Source organism: Lingula anatina, chromosome 6 (genome assembly GCF_051362555.1).
Source record: "Lingula anatina isolate TDL-2025a chromosome 6, LinAna3.0, whole genome shotgun sequence".
In the NCBI taxonomy this organism is placed as follows: domain Eukaryota; kingdom Metazoa; phylum Brachiopoda; class Lingulata; order Lingulida; family Lingulidae; genus Lingula; species Lingula anatina.
This window is the reverse complement of record NC_141772.1, coordinates 23,129,061-23,150,830: the sequence shown is the minus strand read 5'-3', so window position 1 is coordinate 23,150,830 and position 21,770 is coordinate 23,129,061. Positions and strand designations below refer to the sequence as shown.

The 21,770-nt window shown below is 36.8% G+C and overlaps 1 protein-coding gene across 4 annotated transcripts; it reads left to right on the top strand.

The window, feature by feature from the left end:
• Positions 1-1,948: 1,948 nt before the first annotated feature.
• LOC106171322 (serine/threonine-protein kinase B-raf) lies at positions 1,949-20,088 on the top strand. 4 transcript variants are annotated; one of them, XM_087015314.1, is made up of 18 exons: positions 1,949-2,116; positions 3,114-3,215; positions 4,343-4,600; positions 5,095-5,198; positions 5,585-5,690; positions 6,059-6,147; positions 6,375-6,497; positions 8,995-9,115; positions 11,077-11,110; positions 11,903-12,007; positions 14,321-14,469; positions 14,730-14,926; positions 15,385-15,561; positions 16,037-16,083; positions 16,506-16,624; positions 17,167-17,298; positions 17,676-17,810; positions 18,004-20,088. In XM_087015314.1, exons 1-18 carry the CDS (start codon positions 2,009-2,011, stop codon positions 18,196-18,198), a joined length of 2,301 nt encoding a protein of 766 aa, XP_086871440.1. In that variant the 5' UTR covers positions 1,949-2,008; the 3' UTR covers positions 18,199-20,088. The 4 variants fall into 4 exon arrangements, with proteins under 4 accessions (XP_086871440.1, XP_086871439.1, XP_086871442.1 ...); XM_087015313.1 differs by lacking the exon at positions 8,995-9,115 and adding an exon at positions 8,074-8,242; XM_087015316.1 differs by lacking the exon at positions 11,903-12,007.
• Positions 20,089-21,770: the final 1,682 nt, after the last annotated feature.

Genomic DNA, 21,770 nt, shown 5'->3' with positions numbered 1-21,770 from the left:
TTGTGTCAAATAAAGCGTTTTGTAATTTTTGTGTTTTAAATTCTTCTTGCTCAAAACATTTCAACAACATTCGTTGTTTAAAATATATATAAATATATTCAAATATGTTATCATGCAAGGAAATATGTTGCGAAAGACAAAGTAATTAAATTTGTGATCTAGAAAAATGACGAAGAAAAATATCTTAACGCCCCAAATTCGTTTTAGATGTGGCTTTGCCACCAAAAAAGTGTACACGATCAGAAAAAGCGTCGATACTGGCATCAACCGAAGATGTAGGTAATGTTGATATGTGTAAAAAAAATTCCAATACACTGTCTTGCACACGCTTTGAACCCATTTTTGATTGAAACGGAACGAACAGAAAACAAAGATGCATTTGAAATTAATATCCCAAGATAACAATTCGTTTGCAAAAACTTCCGGAAGAAACTGGGTGGCATGTCTAAGAACAGTTGTACTTTTGACAGGCACAAACCATGCTATCTTGGCAGTCTACCATCATCATTTCGGAAATCTGAATTACGGGTCTTGTTTTTTTCAAAAAACAATCAATTGGATCAATTTTCAAAGTTATTAAAATTTGGCCCTGGTGTGACCGAACCCCGAGAATCAAAACTTTTGTGAACCCCAGTTTTTTTAATTACCAGAATATGTGTGCGTTCAAATGCATAGATTCTAGAAAATATTAAGAAACAAAACGTTGTAAGTACGGTAACACATGACATTTTGCGTGCCACCTACAATGAATTGCAAATGTCCTTGGCCCTGTCTCACTATAGCGCAAACATTATTGATTCTCGATATATGGGTCCATTTAACATTTTATTAAATCTTATCAAAAGTATGCGATTGGAAAAATTGTTTGTCCACGTAGAACTTTACTTACATCTGCCTAGCAACTTAAATCACTGAAAAAAATAACTGCTAGATATCTGTTCTGACACAAAACGCGCAAATGGACTAAACTTTAAACCTTCGTTACTGTCGCTGGCAGCATCATCTCACATTCACCAATCGATCTAGTTTATTTTTATTCAAGTAGAAACTTTGCAACATGTCAGAAAGTGAGTATGATGTCTAAAATCTTAGAAAATTTCTCGAATGTTTATTTTAAATAGCGCAAAAAAATAGCTTGCGGCTCCTTTTGCGTTTTCGCCCGGCATGAATCGGAAAAGGTTTTCATGTCATGCTATATTTATCACTTTCTGCCACCATAGTTTTAAAAGAAGTATAATTTGCAAATATCTTTTAACTTTACTTTTCACACTTCTATTTTCTTCAAATGGACCTCAGTTTCGTATGTGGGGGGGGGGGGGGGGGGGGGGGGGGAGAGTGGGGGAGGGTTATGCAGGGGGTGTCAGAAGGGTCGGCTTCGCATCCGCGGAACCCCCCTTCAAATAATCCTGGATCCACCCCTGGACCTATATATCGAGAATCAGTGGTAGCGCCAACCAAACGTATGGAAAAAATTAGGTCTACACATACGCAGACAAGCGAAAGTTTTTTTTTTTTTTTTTTTTTTTTAGAATTACGGCATATACCTTTCATAATATTACGCATGCAGGTAAACGTTGGTGTAGGTACAAACATAAAGTACACGCCAGGTATACGATGAATGTGCTAAAATGACGCTGAGGTACGCTTTTAATGCTTATCATTTTTTTTCTTTTGTTGCGTAAACACGTTATATAACTAGCCTGCCACGGCCCATTGAGGTCTGAGCGGGAACATCTCTGAAAGGCAGCTTATCCCTGAAAAAGCTCTCGACTCTCACCGCACCTCACCGTAGTAGGTCGAATGAGTCGAACCTGAATCTGTTGCTACTGACAATAGCAGTTCGAATTTAAATCAAGTCTGCGGAAGCCCATTGCTGCTCTAAATATACTTTAAACAATGAAATCTTTTATCTGGATTATCAGCACAATCAGAGACACCTGGTGTCCAGTCATATGACAGATCTCGTGAACTGAAGAGATTTCTCGTGAGTTGCTTCTAACATCCCATTATGGCTGCCGTAAAGCAGGGAGCTTACAATGGAGATATGCCTAAGTTCACTATTGGCGGCAGTGAAAATGGCCAGGACATCTTTGAGACAACTTCAAAGCAAGAGGAGGTAATGTGCTCGTCAATAGTTTAATTTTTGTTAGCTGTAGCAACTTCTGTTTGAAGGTAATTTCACTAATGAGACTCGTCTTGTTAGACGTCAAGGTAAAATTGCAATCCTCAAATGAATGACATTAGAAAAAGGTTCGAGCTGATAGAGTGCGGGTCTCTGTCTTACTTACTGCGCAAGCTACTCATGATCCTGATGTCTTCTTGGTATTGCTGTCAAGATGTTTTTGATTTTCGCGACAATGCCATAAAATCTGTGCATTTTGAAAATTCAAGATGCTGCAAACCCAAGCCCTATTTATATTTAATTTATTGTTATTATTGTTGTGGTATTACTCGTTTTTCAAAACTGGGATCTTATTGTGATGCTTATCTTTACTAAGCTTCTATAGCTCTTTTATTTATCGTATGTTTAAATACAAAAGACTGGTCTTGCTTATGATTATAATATCATAGTGGCCCAGAAAACTTGGGTCACATCCTTACATTTAATGAAATCCTCTGCATTCTGAGTATTCCACTGACTTACTAGTATGTCAGATAAAATGCCCCATTTATTTAACTCTCTGATCTGAAATGTCATTTTCAGATTTGCCAACAAGACAGTATTCAAAAGGTGCAGGTCTTCTGTCTGCCCCATTAACAATAAAAAAAAACAATTGTAAACAATAGGAATGTTCTAAATAATACATACTATGCACATGAATGTGTAGAATTATCAGCTTTGCACTTTTACTCCTGTGTGCCCTATGCCATGGTTCTCTGGCTGTCATTGGTGTCGATACAAGTTTACAGTCTCATACCCTGTGTCAGGTTTCAAATGTGCATTTTGTGCCATTCAGATGGATTTAAAAGAAGTCCCTTTTAGGTATGCTTTGAATATCATTAGACATTTATTTAATCATATCAGACAGTAGTGATAGGTATTAGGGATGAGAGAGTATATGAACATTTTACATTTGATCTGGTGGTAATCTGCATTTTTATTTCCATTACAGATTCGCAACATTCAGAATTTGATCAGACTGACCAAAGAAAAGTTGGAAGCAATCAATGCTGAGTTTGGGATAGATCCTCACCCACCCTCTCTATACCTAGATGTAAGTATCCACACCCACTTTCTCTATACCTAGATGTAAGTATCCACACCCACCCTTTCTGTACCTACATGTAAGTATCCACACCCACCCTCTCTATACCTAGATGTAAGTATCCACACCCACCTTCTCTATACCTAGATGTAAGTATCCACACCCACCCTCTCTATACCTAGATGTAAGTATCCACACCCACCTTCTCTGTACCTAGATGTAAGTATCCACACCCACCTTCTCTGTACCTAGATGTAAGTATCCACACCCACCTTCTCTATACCTAGATGTAAGTATCCACACCCACCCTCTCTATACCTAGATGTAAGTATCCACACCCACCCTCTCTATACCTAGATGTAAGTATCCAACCCACCTTCTCTGTACCTTGATGTAAGTATCCACACCCACCCTCTCTATACCTAGATGTAAGTATCCACACCCACCCTCTCTGTACCTAGATGTAAGTATCCACACCTGCCCTCTCTATACCTAGATGTAAGTATCCACACCCACACTCTCTATACCTAGATGTAAGTATCCACACCCGCCCTCTCTATACCTAGATGTAAGTATCCACACCCACCCTCTCTGTACCTAGATGTAAGTATCCACACCTGCCCTCTCTATACCTAGATGTAAGTATCCACACCCACACTCTCTATACCTAGATGTAAGTATCCACACCCAGCCTCTCTATACCTAGATGTAAGTATCCACACCCACCCTCTCTATACCTAGATGTAAGTATCCACACCCACCTTCTCTGTACCTAGATGTAAGTATCCACACCCACCTTCTCTGTACCTAGATGTAAGTATTCACACCTGCCCTCTCTATACCTAGATGTAAGTATCCACACCCACCTTCTCTGTACCTAGATGTAAGTATCCACACCCACCTTCTCTGTACCTAGATGTAAGTATTCACACCTGCCCTCTCTATACCTAGATGTAAGTATCCACACCTGCCCTCTGTATACATATATGATATGTAAGAGTTACCAAACATTTTTGTGCCTATTCAGCCAAGGGAGTGTACGTAGACTTTTCAGAAATGTGTCATTAAGCTCAAATATTTAAACATATTTTTACAAAGAATGACCCCTATTTGTTTCACACCCTGTTGTTTCTTAGGAATACAATGAGTTAACCACAAAGATCCACGAGCTGCAGGAGAAGGAAGATGCCCTCAAAGATCAACTCCCCCACAAAAGCCTGCAGGAGCCGACGCCCTCTGAGCTGCCCACTCCCCCCAGACCCTACACTACCAGCCTGACATCCCCAGAGCACTCACAGGCCCAGGCCACCGCCCCTGAGGCGGGACAGACGACAGACAAGGCTAATCTCAAGTCTCTTGTCAGGGTGCAGTTACCCAACCAACAAAAGACTACGGTGAGCTTCAGGTTGGGTGGGTGGGTGGGGGTGGGGGGAATGACCCTAGCACATTTCTTTGACATTTAATTTAAAAAGTTGCTGATGATAAACTTTTAGCATTCTGTAAATCAATAAATAAAAACTGTTTTAGTGTTGGTTGTTTTGAGTCGGTATGATCCTTTGCTTACTGTGAATCAGTAGCTGGAGTAGCACTAGCACTCGCCAATTTAGCCAAATGCTAAAACTGACTTAAATTGGCTAAACAAAAATGACTTGATTTGATGAATTTTAGTCAAATTAAAACCATTTTCACAACGAATTTACAAAAAAGTGATGATTTGGCTAAGCGAAAAAAAAAAATTGCTAGCGCTACCCCAGAGTAGACCTAACTTTTAAGCTCAAGATCAACCATGTTGTGTAATATATTGAATGTGCAGTGAAGAGATACAGGCTGTTTCCTTGTCCTTCGATGTATATCAGTCTGTAGCCTTTGTTTTTGTTGTCCTCCACAGTTCCAAGTGAAGCCAGGAATCCCACTGAAGGAAGCACTAGGAAAGGCAATGAAGAGGAGGGAATTGATCCCAGAGTCCTGTATTGTATATATGCTTCCAAAAAGGTGAGTGCCCCCCCCCCTCCCCACCACCACCACTAATCATGCAAAACTTGGCAGGTGCAGCTTGGCATATTGTGCATTCATTTGGCTTTCAACTTTTTGTGGTTTTAGGTCTTATTTCATTTCCTTAAGAACATGAATGATTGTTTTTCTTTCTTTTTTTTTTTTTTTTTTGTCTTGTTTCTATATACTCTTGGAAACATACATAGTGCCTTCTAATGCACTGAACTTCTCAATTTCTATTTGGGTTCATTTTCAGTCTCTCTTTTACCCAATTTAGTCTCTTTTGCCCAATTTGACAATAAGAACACTCAAGTTTATTTTCAGCTATTTTCAAAATTCAAAGAATCAACCTTATTCACTGGAATTTTTATGTATTTTTTCGGCAGATCTCCGGTGAGTTGGGATGTGGATATCTCTGCTTTGGCAGCCGAAGAACTCGTCGTTGAAATCAAGAAAAACAAAGCGCCTACCACCAGACTGTCGCACAACTTTGTAAGTATCGCTGGCACACCGCGCTAACCCATTTATTGGACATTATAGAACCTTGAAGCAGAAATGAGCTTTTTCCAAGGAAAAGTGAAATTCCACATTTTAAAATTCAATTCTGATGTTTCCTGAGATTTGTAAAGGTTAGTTGTTGGGTCCCAAGATAAATGTTCAGAGTTTTTTTTTTTTTTTTTTTTTGAAACCTAGGCACATGTCTGTCGAAGTCCACTTTTGAATTTATTTCTCAAAAAAGATAGGTGGTTAACAATTTTTTTGGTAAAATTTAACGTTAATTTGTTACAGAATAAGAGTTGATAAAACATGCCCAAACTGATGAAACTCAATTTTTGAAAATTAAAATTTTCTCTTTTCAGGTGCGGAAAACTTTTTTCGTCCTTGCATTCTGTGATAGCTGTCGAAGAATTTTATTTCAGGGCTTTAGATGTCAAACATGTGGATACAAGTAAGAACTGTTAAACAGATAATAAAAATTGTAATGTAATATATATGTAAGAATAGATCAAGAAAACCGAAAATATAAATGTAAAACTGAAAATGTCAGTATCAGATCCATTCCGTCGTCAGACCTAGCAAGAGCACAAATCTTATTAATTTGACTTACATACTTGTGCTGTATATTGTTCTATATTGGGTATTGTATAGTATAATTATGTCCTACATTATGTCAAGGTTTCACCAGCGCTGTGCAGACAGGGTGCCTGCTCTCTGTCAACAGGACACCAACGACGTCTTCTTGTCTGTCACCAAAGAGAAACCCTTCAGTGAAAAAGACATGTTAGAGCAATTTAAACAGTAAGTGGGATGGTTGGCATCTTTAAAAAACAAATTTGTAAAGCTTGTGGTTAACTGTCTGTCCAGCATTATTCTTGGTACAGATTATAGCAGTGTTGATTTAAAGGATAACTTTGTAAAGTGTAAAGTATTTTTAATGACTTGCTCAGAGTAATATTTGCATAATTATATTGAAGTACTGGGATATTGTTCAACTTATGTAAAATGTATAAAGAAGTTATTTTTTCTTTGTTTGTAACATATATTTCAATGTATTTTGTATTTGCGTAGCTATTATATACATATGTATGTTTATTTATTTAGTACTTGCCAATACTTTGCTTTGACCACTCATAGATTTATTAGCACAGACTAGCAGCATGGTTTTATGGGATGGGAAAAGAATTAATAATACAGGAATTTTAACCCAACCCTTGTCATTTGAAATACTTAAGCACCATGTTTCTTGTCAGTTTTAAACTTGGGGTTTTTGATACTGGGTTTAAACATGGTTAACACTTGATTTAAACTCAGTACTTTCCAGGTTTTACCTTGGATTTTACTTGTGGATAAACTGTTTGTAACTTTGACTAATACCCCTGAGGTGAAATCCAACCAAGAATTTGACCCTACGGCTTGTTATTACTAATTCATAGTAGATATGATTTTTGCATAATTATCAAACTGTTTGTTTATATTCTAGGATATATCATAGAAGTGCTCTGATATCCCTAACCCCAATGTGGTACTTGTTATTATAAAACTTTCTCTCACAAACTTTACCTGCAACATTCTCTACTGCAAAATGCTTTATTTTCAACTCAGTAGGCAAGGCATAATTTTCTTATATTTATGAAATGCAAATATAAATACTGCTGCTTTGCTAATAAAGTAGTTAGTTTAATCACAATATGAAGAGCTTACTGTACTTTACACTGTTCAGCTCAGTGATCTGGCAGTCTAGTAGACCTCGGAAGACTACTGGAATTATTCAAAATTGAGTAGCCCAAAGATGAAATCTATCTGTCGTGAAATATTTGTGTATAGCAACCACTTAAATTGCTCATAGTCCATTTTGAAAAATTCAAATTTTTATCTGCTAGTCTGATGCCAGTTCTGTAATTTCTCAAATATCAATAGTCTGTAAACATAGCCAACAGGTGTTATGTTGCAGGAAAGTTTGTAAAGAAAGGGAGTAAGAATTAAGGGGTTTGCACAGGATGAAATAGCTTGTCAGCTGCAAGTCTGTTCTCAAGTTCTCATCATACTAACAGTGCTTTGGACAATTAATACTTACTCTACATTTCTTGTAATAACAACTCTACTATCATCACTTATGTTACATGCACTATGAACACAGAGTTTAGCAATGTACACAACACTCACCAACTAGTACCATCTTGTTTTACAACACACTCTCTCCAACTGCAACAGCCTTTCTACTTTACTTCATTTTATTCTCAAACTGCATACTCTGCTTATGGTGAGTAGTCATCTCTAACATTGCTTTGGTTTTAACAGCATCTCATCTAACATGGCCGACCCCCGGGTGTGCAAGCCACGAGAACCAAATCCTTGTCTACCCCTTTTATTTCAGTTTATTAGCCGACCCTAATGGTCAAAACGCTCCACAACTTTTGCCTCTGCCCAGCTCCCCTGTGAGTGTGCCGCGTTCCGGCAGAGCCCCGCCTCTGGAGCGCCGCGACCGTGCCAACTCGGCACCAAATGTGTCCTGTCATGTGAACATGGCGGACATCGGGCAAGAGGTAGGCCGAGATGAGAGGTCGGAGTTCACGATGCAGACAATGTGCATGGTTTCTTTTTTTTTTTCTGTATCCCCGATATTGTGTGTTTTGTTGTTGTTCCTGCCTGCAGCCACTGGCACCACTGCTGCTGTTGTTCCCCTCCCCTTACTACTGATGTGCATATGATGATGTATATTGTCCCCAGGGTACAGAAGGGTGGGTGTGGCACAGTGCCCCCTTGTGGGGGATGGGAGGAAACAAAACTATTCTTACAGTGGGGAAACACGTTGTTAGAGAGTTGCAAAAGGTTGTTTGGTTTCACATGCGATAAATCAAAACAGACCTGATTAAATTAAATTTATAAGCAACCTGCACAGTACATCCTGGTAATTGATAAATTCCATGTGCAATGTGAAATTCCCCATATGTCGTACACTGAGTTTGAGATTTTTGTTTCAAACTGTCGAGGTCTCTGTACTTGTGTACCAACTCCACTGTCAGAACGTAAGTTTTCGAAGAATCTTAACTGATGAAGATGGCCAAATTGACAGCACAACATTGGACTCTCTTTGTTGAACCAATATAAACACATTTCAAATATATATAGATTGAATTGTCGGGAGAAAAAGTCCTGACTTTGGCCACCATCTTGAGTGTTTTGTTTCCTACCCTCGCCACCAGAGGTCGCTGTGAGTTGTCAAACCACACCAATGGTACTGTACCACCACTCCACCGTTGCCATAGTTACAAGGCATGTTTACGTGTTTCTATAGTAACTTGGCCTCACCGCCTCAGGCAGTTCCTCAGAACCAAAATGGTAGAGCAATTGGCACAGAACGTTCCTCCTCAGCACCTAATGTATGCTTGCACGCTATTGGCTCAGATGTAGACGAGGTACGTACGTGAACGTCGAGGATTGCTGTACAGTATTTATTGGCTATAGTCACATTGGATTGGAATCTAAGCTGGTAGCTAAGCACACGTTTCATGTGTTATCTAGTAGTCAGCTGTGTTTTTCTCTCACATGTAGTCTCTCGTGCACAAATATGTCTGTTTTTGTAGTTTGATCAATGGTGAAAAGTAGTAAAAGTACCTTATTAGAAAATTAGTATTTTCATTTTGGACTCTTTATTTGTATTCGTGCTTAGCATATGTTGTAAAAGAGGCTAATATTTGAAAGACCTGCTGACAATGGGTAGAAAGGATAAAAGTTTTAGGGAATACAATGCTTTTGGTTGACAGATTGGTTTAATAACTTACTGTGCTGTTATTTTGTTTCAAGCTACTGATTTAGAAATTGGTCTTCCGCAAATTGAAAATTTAGTTTTCAAATGACAGTTATGAAGAAACACTGGTGTACACACACTTTAATTATCCCATTTTACTCTGTTTTTGTCCAAGATTTTTTTTCACATTTTATCCTCGTAAATGGTACCGCATGAGTTGGCACCTATGTTCTTCTGTACCATGTTGTAGTGTATATTTTATTTCCCGATTCATTTTTTATACTGAATGGCCACATGAAATTGGAACTGTTTATTGTACCTTTTCCACTTTTATATGTTGAATGTCAGAAATCAATAATTTTTTAATCATTTTGTCATGGAGAGAGAACTTGGCCCAGCACCAAGCTGCAGGTTAGATATTGGATAGAATCCAGAAACTGAAAAGCGCAAGACGTGAATCGTAGTCATTTGTGCATTGTCTTCAGTGACATAGATTTTAATCAGATTTTTTGTAGTTTTTCTTTCATGAATTTTTTTAAAAATATATTTTGTGCAAACTTTTGCATTGGCTCTGCAATAACAATGCAGGGTATTTTTATGTTTGATTTTGAGATTTCTTTCGCATGTGGAAAAGGTTGTTAGTGTCAAGTTGAGTCCACAGATACAAGATTTTCCTAACTGCAGATGATTACAGTTAGATTACAGTTAGAGCCTAAAAAAGCATTTGGAAAAGTATCTCTTCTGTTTGATAGGTAAAACAACTGTAATAGAATGCAACTCTTAGCTGACTTTCAATATGAGAAGCAAAGATGGCAGTTGACAACGAGAAAAGCAAACTATAGTGCCTGACAGTGTATCCACTTTTCATCAAAAAATCACTCACAGTAGTGTTATTTGCAGACTCTCAACTGGCCATATAAAACCATCTGCTTAACCAGATCTTTTCAAAGTATATGTTATTTTAATTATCATATTTGTACTATTATCATTGTGGACCTTTTATTATTATTTTTCAATTACTTCAATTTTTTCTTTCTTTTCTGTTTTTGATGGCCAAACATCTGTGTGTTAATAGGCTTTGCTCAATAGTTTTAATATTAGAACTGTCACCTGATCTGAGTTTTTATTACACAGTGACGTAGAGAAATTGGAGGAAGTGGAAAGCATGCATCAGATTGCTCTATTTATATCATGCCTAAATGTAATATAATACGTAGACATAGCCATTTCAGCATATTGTCTGAGTCTAGCTGTGCTTCACCATTTTTCTCATGTGAAAACTAAGAGGAGTAATTTTTGCTTTGAAAAATCTTATTTATAGATCAAATGGGTCAGACAGCCTGGTTCATTTATGATGTCATGATTGTCTTTTTTGTATCTTAACATTATCAAATTCCTGATTTTTGGACTTGTTTTCGTAATGCGTTGTGGAAACTCTTTAGATATGCTGATGTAAGTGTTCTATAGCGTCAAATCTATTCGAAATATGATAAGTTATTTTACATCATGTGAGTAATATTTAGACTATTGCAGCAAAAGTTAATCTCGAATAAGGAATACTTTGGATTATAAACTTTAGGATTAAAGCCAGTCTATCAGTTTATTAACTTTTCTTCTTTTTTTCTTCAGGAATATGTTAGAAGAATAATTTCTGGTGCTCCAGGTAAGGGTACAATTATTAAATTGATAACATTGCTGTCACACTTGAATTTGTTGTTGTTGTTGTTGTTGTTGATTTGCTTCTTTGAAGTCTGCCATTAGGAGTATTATGTGTAATCTTTAACTTGAAGCTGTTGATCGCGTGTGGTATAATTTTTTTTATTTAATGACATGCGTGTGGTGTTTTATTGCACAGCTAAATAATGTGATGATTTGTTGGACCGTCACTTTATATAGCCTTGTAAAGTATTTATTGCACAAACAGTGTTATGAGTTGTGAAATAACAATCAGCAATGCCAGAAGAGGGAGGGATCTTTTGAGGAATTACGCAGAGTTGAAGTCGGGGTGTGCTAATATTATTGTGGGAGCCGAGAAAATTTTTAATTTTTTTTCATGCCATGGTCCATTTGATAGAATTGATTACTTTTCTGAAAAAAAAAAAGAAAGAATAAAAGATCAAAAGGAAATTAGCGTTGAAATTTGTCAGTTAAAAAAGTTGATTGGTTTTATAATTAACGTCATGCCACAGTTGGTGGCAGGAAGATGTGACAGAGGGAAAAATTACTGAGGAGTGACCAAGTACACAAATTTATACAGCTTTTTATTTCTGATATTTTGTTTTTATTTGTCTTATTTGTCACAATTATGTAACAACCCATAGCCCTGAGCTACCTTTCCTTACATACCGATGACCAATGAATGTATCTTTTTGCTTCTTTGTTTGTTTCTTTTTATTATTTTTTACAATTATTTTATGATTAGCAGTAGCATATGTTGTATTCTTATCATTTTCAGACCCTTTTCCAAGACCTAATTTTAAAGATAAAAACCGTCACGCCAGTGACAGTAGCGCTCCAGCCCGTCCCAGTAGACATTTTCAGTATGCTACAATATCTCGAGGTATAGCAGGCAGTTGGGTGGACTGTTTTGCTTGCTTTATCTGACTAGATTCCTAAACCCACTAATCATTAAAAATCTGTTATTAATACCAACAAAAGTTTTGAGCTTTAATGAACGACTAAATTTTTTGGTTACATGTTCAAAATAAACTTTATTATTTCTTTTTTTTTTTTTTTTTTTTTTTTTTTTGGGGGGGGGGGGGTCATTTTAATGCACAAAACCTAAAATTTCAGTTTGTTTATTTCTGTTGCCATTGCATTATTTTATCTGCTAAAATGTCAAATTTTATTGTTTCAGTTGAATTAGGTATGAACCAAAAACATGGTCTTTGAAAAAGTCCAGGCTTTCTTTTTATTTTTCAAATAATTGTTTATTGTGAACATGCCCCAACTTATGTAACAAAAGAATGTTAAAAAACAAAGAGGTGCATTCAGACACAGAATGATGTATACTTTCCCCCATGTAAAACATTTTCTCCAGACTATTTTATAATATACCAGTTGATAATTATCCTCTTCCTGGTGAAATATTCCTGTAGACCATCTTTAGTACAAAATAAAAAAAGAAAAAAAAATCAGTCTGTGTCTGATCTGCACAAAGTGATGGTGGCTTGCGTTAACCTAACTGAAATGAAAGAAAAATGATGATTCTTAGTAAACCACTGTTTAAAATTTTCTGTAGATTGCTTTTATGGGTGTTGCTTGGAATAACATTGTAGTAATGATTATTATAATATTAATGATTATGATTGGCATGTTAAAGGGCCCCCACAGGCATTTTCCTAACCTTCCCTTCCCCAACAACATCATGTCATGACAGGTACAAACATTTTACACCTGATACAATTGTCACATCCAACACTCTTAAGTGTCACATCCAACACAATCAAGTGTCACATCCAACACACACAAGCTTCACGTCCAACTCAATCGAGGATCACACCTAACACAATCAAGAGTCACACCCAGTAAGAAAAGGTTCTAAAGTAATGGGACAGAAGAGTGATATCAAAGCTAAACTTGATGTCTTTTTTATCAATGGCCAGTCTATAGCCAGCTTGAGACTTTTGTCACAATGCCCATAGATACTTCTCTGGACTGTGCTTAGTTTAAAAAATTATTCTCTCTTATATCTAAAATGATAAGATTTGTCTTATATCTAAAACTGTCAAATTTTCTTTTTAGGTGTTTGTAAGTATCAGCCTTGAAGTGAAATTGCATTCAAATGCCAAACTTTAAACCTCTCCTATTTAAAAACGTGGTTAAGTGTGTAAATGGTTTGAAACAAGATTTAACCCCCACCCCTCCCTAAAGTCTTCTAGGACCTGTATTAAACTAGCAGTGCTAGGCAGTAGACATACAGGGTTGCCAGCATTTATGATTCTATATTTTTGTTCACAGTATTGAATACATGATCTCTTTGTTGTCAAGTATTATTTTGCTTATAATGAAAACAAGACAACTCGATGATGTAGTTCATATTTTGAAAGGTATAATTGCTGACAGCCCTGGATGCCATTTTACTATCATCTGAAGCTTGCCAATAAACCAGTAAAATCCTTTTGTAATCTTATTCTATCAATCCAGTTAAACTTCAATCTGTATATTAGATTGATTTACTGCCCATATATATACCATACATGCTTAATTATAACAGAGAAGTAGATTAGACCATGCTGTGAACAGATCATCTACAAGTTATTACTTGAGTGAAGCAGCCAGTAATTGAAGCTTTCCTAGCAAGCACTGTGGTCATTACATTGGGGCGATGAAAAAAAGAAAAAAAATCAAGATTGTTATGTTTTAGAACCATTTTTGCCAGAACTCTGAGTGGTTATTTTGCCAGAAAGCCATTATTTGACTATTTTATGCCAGTTTATTGTTGATGTGGAGACCCAGTGCCACAGTGTTTGCAGAGATGCCTGATAATTAAAGAAGTTCGATAACTGCTGCTGAAGTACTGTTCTGTACGTAGTGGTATGCATGAAACAGGTCCATTATATTTCAGATAATTTGAGAGTTGAGAATCCCACTTGTGTATATTTTCACTTTTCATCAAATGCTGAACATAAATTCAAAACCCAGATTCCAATTAACTGAAGAAGAAAATAAGTTGAATGGAATTTTGATACCATACTGTTCTTTGATTTTATTAAATTTTTTCAATTCCCTAAAGCAACAAATTGCTTGAATTGTTCCTAAGGCTATATTTCATGCCTGCCAAACATGTCACTATATTTATGTCATAAGACCTGTGGTCACAGGTCTTGAAGACTAATAATTGATACCTTTTTCCTTCCTCCCCCCTCCACAGCCCAGGGGTTGACTGTCCCTGCTGGCATGACCCCCCAGAGCCCGGCCAGTAGTCCTACCAAATCACAGAGTACCAACACCTCCCCGACCAACACCAAGCCATGGAGGCACAGGTCAGGCTCCGACCAGTCAGAGCTGGGGAAGAAACTGGTGAGTAAGGCAGGGTTTTTGCTAAGATGGTGAGTAGTCAAGTTTTTTTACTAAGATGGTGAGTGATGGAGAGTTTTGGCTAAGCTGGTGAGTAAAAAAGAGTTTTTGCTAAGCTGGTGAGTAAAAAAGAGTTTTTGCTAAGCTGGTGAGTCGGAAAGAGTTTTGACTAACTGTTGAGTCAGAAAGACTTTTGGCGAGTCAGATATGTGAAAATTATTTTATATAAATGTTTTCACCAAGATCTTTGAATCTTTTAATAGAGACGAAGGCGAGACTCAAATGAAGACTGGGAAATCCCGATGGACGAGATTGAGTATCATACGCGGATAGGGTCTGGATCATATGGGACTGTATTCAAAGGATTCTGGCACGGGCCGATTGCAATCAAGAAGTTGAATGTGGTGGAGCCTACACCTGCCCAGATGCAAGCATTTAAGAATGAAGTGGCTGTTCTCAGGTAAAATTCAGTGTCCTTGGGGTCCATTCACAGTGAATTTATGGACCTACTGTGCACAAACAGGACCTACTGTGCACAAAGGACTCCTGCTGAATACAAGTCTTTTCATCTGATTGTATTCAGTGAGAGTCCCAATGGAGTTAGTGCACAGTAGCTAGTTTGATAAATTTTTCGTGAACAGCCCTTTGGAATGAGTGCACTTGTCAAAGACATATTATACATAGTCTACTATAGCAATTGAAAGAAAAATGAATTCATGCCTTAAAATGGTTAGAATTAACATTAATGTCTGGAGCTTGCAACCCTAAAATAATCCATTTTCTTATTCAGTATTCTTCCTCACCTCCTGCTTTCACCATATTAATCTGTAGAAAAAATAGAAATTATAATTTTCGCTTTATATGGCCGATATTGGAGCATGACTAAAGTTTTACTTCTTTCTCTGTTTTTTCCTCCAGAAAAACTCGGCATGTGAACATCCTTCTGTTCATGGGTTGTGTGTCAAAGCCGGAGCTGGCCATAGTAACCCAGTGGTGCGAGGGTTCTAGCTTGTACAAACATCTCCACGTGTTAGAGTCCAAGTTTGATATGATACAGCTTATTGACATAGCAAGACAGACAGCACAGGGCATGGAGTAAGGAGTTTGTGAAATAATAATAATAATAATAATAATAATAATAATAATTTTTACTTGCACAGTATTCATTTCAACATCCTGTAATTTACTACATTGATAGAAATAAAGTTGTTAGAAATATAATTATGTAAGTACACAAGGCCTAATGGAGAATGATGGTCAGTGTGGTGGTGTTGAATCGTTATCACACTTTCAATAATTTTTTATGTTCAATGGTTTTTCAAAAAGAAGAAAAAATAGAATAAACGTTGCCAGACATTGTTTACTCTGTCACAGCAGCACAAAGTTGAAAAAATGTTTAAACTATGAACGAACTACAAGAGGTACTTGTTAAATTGCTGTTATTTATACAAGTCAAAGTAGTTTCGTTGTTTTATGTTAAAATTATCATTGCATTCAAAAATACCAGTCTTAAAATCAGAACAAGATAGCATAGCGCCATTTTTAATTACCAAGTTTTTTTTTGTTTCAGTTATCTTCACGCCAAGTTTATCATCCATCGTGATCTGAAAACTAACAGTATCCTTGTGTTATATGGTGTGAAAGACACGAAGGTTTTTAAAGTATTGAAAGTTTAATACTTTTTAAAGTCTTCTCTTATTGTTGAAATTGTATGCTCTTTAAGGAAAATAGTTCAGAATTTATTTAATTTCCAAGATTTCCGGTATAATTAGATAGACTTGAGTTGAGATGTGTTTCTTCAGTGATCCTGCCTGTGATGTTCATCACTACATCTTTGGTTGAAAATGTATGTGAAGTTTATGAGCAGAAACACATGGAGAGATCTGAGATTTTATAATGCAGACACATGTTATAAAGGAAGAAGAATACCTTTCATATAAAGACACAAACAACTGACTGGCTGTTAAATAATTTACTTGACTTTATTATTATAAATGGTGCAATGAATAGAATGTAACATCCTTAACAAAGATTTCCAGATATATTTTTACACGATGATTTAACGGTAAAAATAGGAGATTTTGGCCTGGCCACAGTGAAGACAAGGTGGAGCGGGTCTCACCAGTTCCAGCAGCCCACAGGCTCTATATTGTGGATGGTAAGGAATTTCGTTTTTCATTCCCTTTTTATGCCTAATCCAGCTGGTGGTACATGCCCAGGAGGTGGTATTGGCTCTCTGATCCTCTAGTTGTCTGCTGTCTTTCTTTCAGACAAAGTCTGCAGACAAAGTCTGCATTGAAACTTTTCACAAAGAATGTTAACTCAGTAAATGGCCATAGCTAAACTTTCCTAACTTTCATGCTTTAAAGCTATAATCCTTATGTGAAAAAAAAAAACTGCGCGTTTGCTAAGGTAGAATTTTGAAATTTACTGAAATTTTGAAGAATTTCTCTCCAGTGCTCTTTCTTTGCCTCTGATGTCAGTTTACTGTTGGTAACTCGACACACCCAAAACATGTGCTTCTGATGTCTAACATTGAATTAACAGTAAAGAAAAAAAAAAAAAAAAAAAAAAAAAACATCTATCAGCAATGGGAGTCTGTCCTAAATAATATGTATGGAACATTATTTGTCAAGATGGCAACTGTGTAAGCTGTACTTTTCCCAATAGGTTCAGCACTGCGTTATTATTTCGTTGCAGGCACCAGAAGTAATCCGCATGAAAGAAGAAAACCCGTACACATTTAACTCTGATGTGTATGCCTTTGGCATTGTCTCCTATGAGCTGATCACGGGACAGCTGCCATACCAGAATATAAGTAATAAAGACCAGGTGAGAGAGCTATGATGTTCTGGGATATTACCAAAAACAAAAAAATTAATCTGTTTCTGGACTTAGGAAGTTTTTAAAGATAATACATTGACACCCAAACTCTAAAGGCCCGAACACCTGGAGAGTCACCAAGAGGTGTTCAAGGCATATATTCCATAGGGGTGGCAGTGTATTATTTGAAATGCATAATGAAAGTACTCATATTTCACTGAAAAACACCCCTAAAACTGAATAAAGCATATAACGTCATGCCATCCATATCATATATCACATATATCTATATCACACATCTATCTCATCTCTTTCATAAATCACATGACATCTCTAGATATGTCTGCGTAACACATCAATGATTCTGTGTATGTTGTTGTCTTCAGATCTTGTTCATGGTGGGGAAGGGTTACCTGAAGCCAGACATGAGCAAGGTGAGGACAGGTACCCCCAAGGCTTTCAAGAGATTGATGGAGGACTGTTGTAAGTTCATCAGAGATGAAAGGCCATTGTTTCCACAGGTAGGGAAGTCACCAGTTCTAACTTAAAAATCGGTTCACCTGAAGAAGGCCTTAAGATAAGGTCAAAATGTCGTGATTTTCATTTCAATGTAAGGTCTAGTATTACATTTAATTAATTTTCTAGTAGAATAAATTTTTTCGTTAATTTATTAAAAATGTAGTATTACTCCTTTGTTTGTTTTTTTTCCCACAGATATTAGCATCTTTGGAATCTCTTGTTCGCAACATGCCCAAACTCCACCGCAGCCAATCAGAACCCACTTTGAACAGGACCCACCTCCAGTCCGACGATTTCGACATCATATATCAGTGTGCATCGCCTAAGACCCCCATAGGGCAGTATGGTGCATTCAATTTCTTCAACAGCTCCAATATGACTGCCTACTAGGAAGCCGTGTAGTAATACCAGTCATGGTCTGGGCTGTGATGAGGTGGGGTGTGAACAGTCTGTGATGTCTTCATCCGCTCACAAAGAGGGCAAGGAGAAATTCACAGAATGATTTCATGTGCTTTTATGATCTTGGTATTAAAATGAGTGGCTGGAATGGTCTGGTACATGTATTCCTATATCAGTGTGTGCCAGTAAAGCCGTTATATTTTAAACTGCAATAAGGAGTCAAGGCCTGTCGAGAATGGTGGGAAATGAGTCAGCCTCAGTATTCAACACTCTGCACTGTTTGAACTGTCCAGCTGTCAGAACACAAAATGAATTGGATTTGCTAGTACTCAATATACTGTATGTGTTGATATGTCAGGCAGTGAGAATGCCTGACAAACTGGAAGTGCTAGTACTCCACACCCTTGACAACTTGGAAAGGCATGAAGTAAGCCCATTGGACAAGTTGGAAAAGCTTGTATTCAACTGATCATGAGACAAAATTGAATTGGCTTGTAGTCAATTTAGTCAAATTGGAAAGGCTAGTAAGTTGATGCATTGGACAAGGTAGATAGGCCAGCAGTGATCTAAATTATGTCAGAAAAATTGTCAGCACGGACAATGTTAATCATGACAAAGAGCAAAGACGTCTACAAGGCAATCATGTCAGACATTTTACATTTTGAATGTGAACTTTTACTTCTCACAAAAAGGATGCCATACTTGTACAATGGTAGAATATTCTATATGTATATGTATTATGTTCTATTTAGGGTGTTACCTTACCAGTGGTCTATATGATGATAATATTGATGTAAAAATGTACGTAACACTCATTACTGTACATAGAATGTACAAATGTATGTATGATATTTATGCACTTAATTCTGATGTCAGAATTCTCTTGCAAAAAAAGTCTTTTGAGAAAGTAAAATCAGTGTGCCCAGAGAAAGCGTTAAGCCAATTAAACACAGTTGCATTGGATCCACTGTGTGGTTTGAATATATTTGAAGAAATATGTAGATCCTTTTTCATGAATTTAACAAAGTAAATGGAAGAATCTGGCACTTAAAAAAAATGAAATTGTGTAAGAAAGAGAAGATTCTATTGAGAACACCTCTCAATGCTGCAGTTGTTGCTGTTCAACTGTTTTAAACAGCCAATACCAGTGTAAGAATTTTAATTGGGAATGTAGAAAAAATCCATATTTGTCTTGTGAAGTTTTAGATTTTTATATTTATTTATGAGAAGTATTACAAAACTGGGTGCACAATTCCGTGAATTTGTTTTCAACTAGTAGATAATAAGATTATGTGGAGTGTCAGCCTGCTCTTTAATTAATTTATTTTTTGCTAAAATATACATATATCACAAAGTCATTGAAAAACTGGTTAAAAAATAATCAAAAACAGGTCTCATTTTTCATACCAAGAAAAAAATGCTTTCCTTTCATAGGTCTGGATCCACTTCAATAAAAGAGCAGGTGCCCCCCCCCTCCCCTCCCTCCTCCCCCTGTAAACCCCATATCTTCTCTGTGCTCTTTTCTAGCAGGAGTAATTGTGTTGATGTGTGCAGCACTTGTAGATGTATTTATTGTGTCCTCAATATCCAGAACTTTGTATATCTCTGCAGACTCACATGCAGCTTTTGTTTTTAGACATTGAAGGAAGTTTCATTTGACATGATATTAGGCAGTTGAAGAACTACACATTTGGGCAGGAGTTGGAGTTAAAACTGCAGAGAGCAAACAGACGTAATGATTGAATGAACTATTTCCCTGTTCAGTTTTTAGCGGCAAGGGAAAATATTTTTTGTTGTGACGTGGCATCTTTCTATGGATGCAGCTGATGTCACTGTGAAGATGGGCATTCAGATTTAGTGTTAATAAAATTTGTCAACTTACCTCAGTGTGTTTTGTTGGTTATTATTTGTGACTTATTTCATTGAAACTACACTTTTGCCTCTGTTGATTTGTGCCAAACATCAAAAAGGTTATGTATTTTGATAAATTTCTCCGGATGTGTCAGATATATATATATATATTTTTTTTTTTGATTTTGTTAAAACAAAAACATAATAACTTGCTGGTGGCTCACACTGGGAGTCTCCCCACCACTCAAGCCAACCCTGTCCTCCTCTAGTAGTTCATGAAAAACATCTCTGAGCATAAATATGTGTGTAGGGACGAGTCTTTCAGGTTTATCCACATATTTGGGTATTGTCCCTATGCCCCTTCCCCTCCTCCCTCCAGAGAGAGCTGTGTGCCTATGGCACTGGGGTTTTTCACTTTATTTTTCCACTAAGGTCCACTTTTATCTGTGCAAGTTATGTGTAATGGAGACATTGAAATAAGTAACCATTCAACTGAACAGAACAGTGCAGCCAGTTTATTTAACTGTTCTTACAAATAACAAACTGCTACAAGCCCTTAATTTAATTCAGGTGCATCTCAATGGACAGTGCCCACTGAATAAGATTTTTTGTTAATAAAATTAAAGAATTATGAAATGTATATAAAGATAAATCACTTTTGATTATAAGCTGTTTACATGAGGCAGAAAGTAGCAACCTTCTTGATATAATTATATAAGTCTTTTTATAGCTACCAATATTTAATTTGGTTATGTATTATAGTAAAACATTGATGTCATCAATGTAAATCATGAAACACTGTTTGAAAATCTTAACACTTTGCAATATGTGTTTGTTAATAGCCAATTTGGTCAAATACTGTAGTAGAGAACTGCAAAAGCACCTGTTGGTGAAATTACTCAAAGAACTGAGTGAGGTACATTAATTTTAATTAATTTTAACTGGAACAGGAGATCGTAAATACTGCAATGTCAATACATTTATACAATATTTAGACTGTACACAACATATATACATACTATTAGATATGTGGAATGCAAAACCAAACAGGAAACATGGAGACACGGTATAAAAAGCACCTTTTTGATAAATGAACACAGAAGCAAGCTGACAGATCAAATGGCAAGGAGAACAGACGGAAATAACAGTTTGCAAAGCGTTGCCAATCAACAGCAATAATGTAAGAAATGTTCAACATTTCAATATTTTATAGGCCAGTAAGTACCTAATCTTTTAATTGTCAGGGGATGAAGTTCTTGTTGCTGCTATGTGCATGTTATCTTCATTACTGTTCAGTTATTACCATTAAATAAGTACCATCTCTGTGAGACCTGCTCCTTTTATTTTGCTGCAAGTGGCCCTGTTATCTTCACTGTCCAATACAGGCTTCTGACATTATTTATTTTTATATCTGATTCTCTAAAATCGCTGCCCACAAGACCTGTGACAGTTAACGCAATGGATGAGATATTCAAAAATGGCCGCCCACAAGACCTGACCTTGACCTGACTGGAGGTGCCACCTGTTGACCTGACATGGAATTCTGGTCGTCTGACTCCAGAACCTCCATTACCTGGAGAATGGTCACATTTTGACTTGTGGTGAAATCTGTGTACGCCTGGCTCCCCGAACTGTCACGGCTGTCATTTAGATCATGTGACCCAGCAACAGCGTCCCATTCAGAAACAGACAGACTCTGATTAGTGTTGCTT

Coding starts and splice junctions, on each gene's coding strand:
- LOC106171322 (XM_087015313.1), top strand. CDS start 2,009: ATGGCTGCCGTAAAGCAGGGAGCTTACAATGGAGATATGCCTAAGTTC. Junction 6,498..8,073: donor ATGTTAGAGCAATTTAAACA/GTAAGTGGGATG, acceptor CTTTTATTTCAG/TTTATTAGCCGACCCTAATG. Junction 14,927..15,384: donor AATGAAGTGGCTGTTCTCAG/GTAAAATTCAGT, acceptor TTTTTCCTCCAG/AAAAACTCGGCATGTGAACA.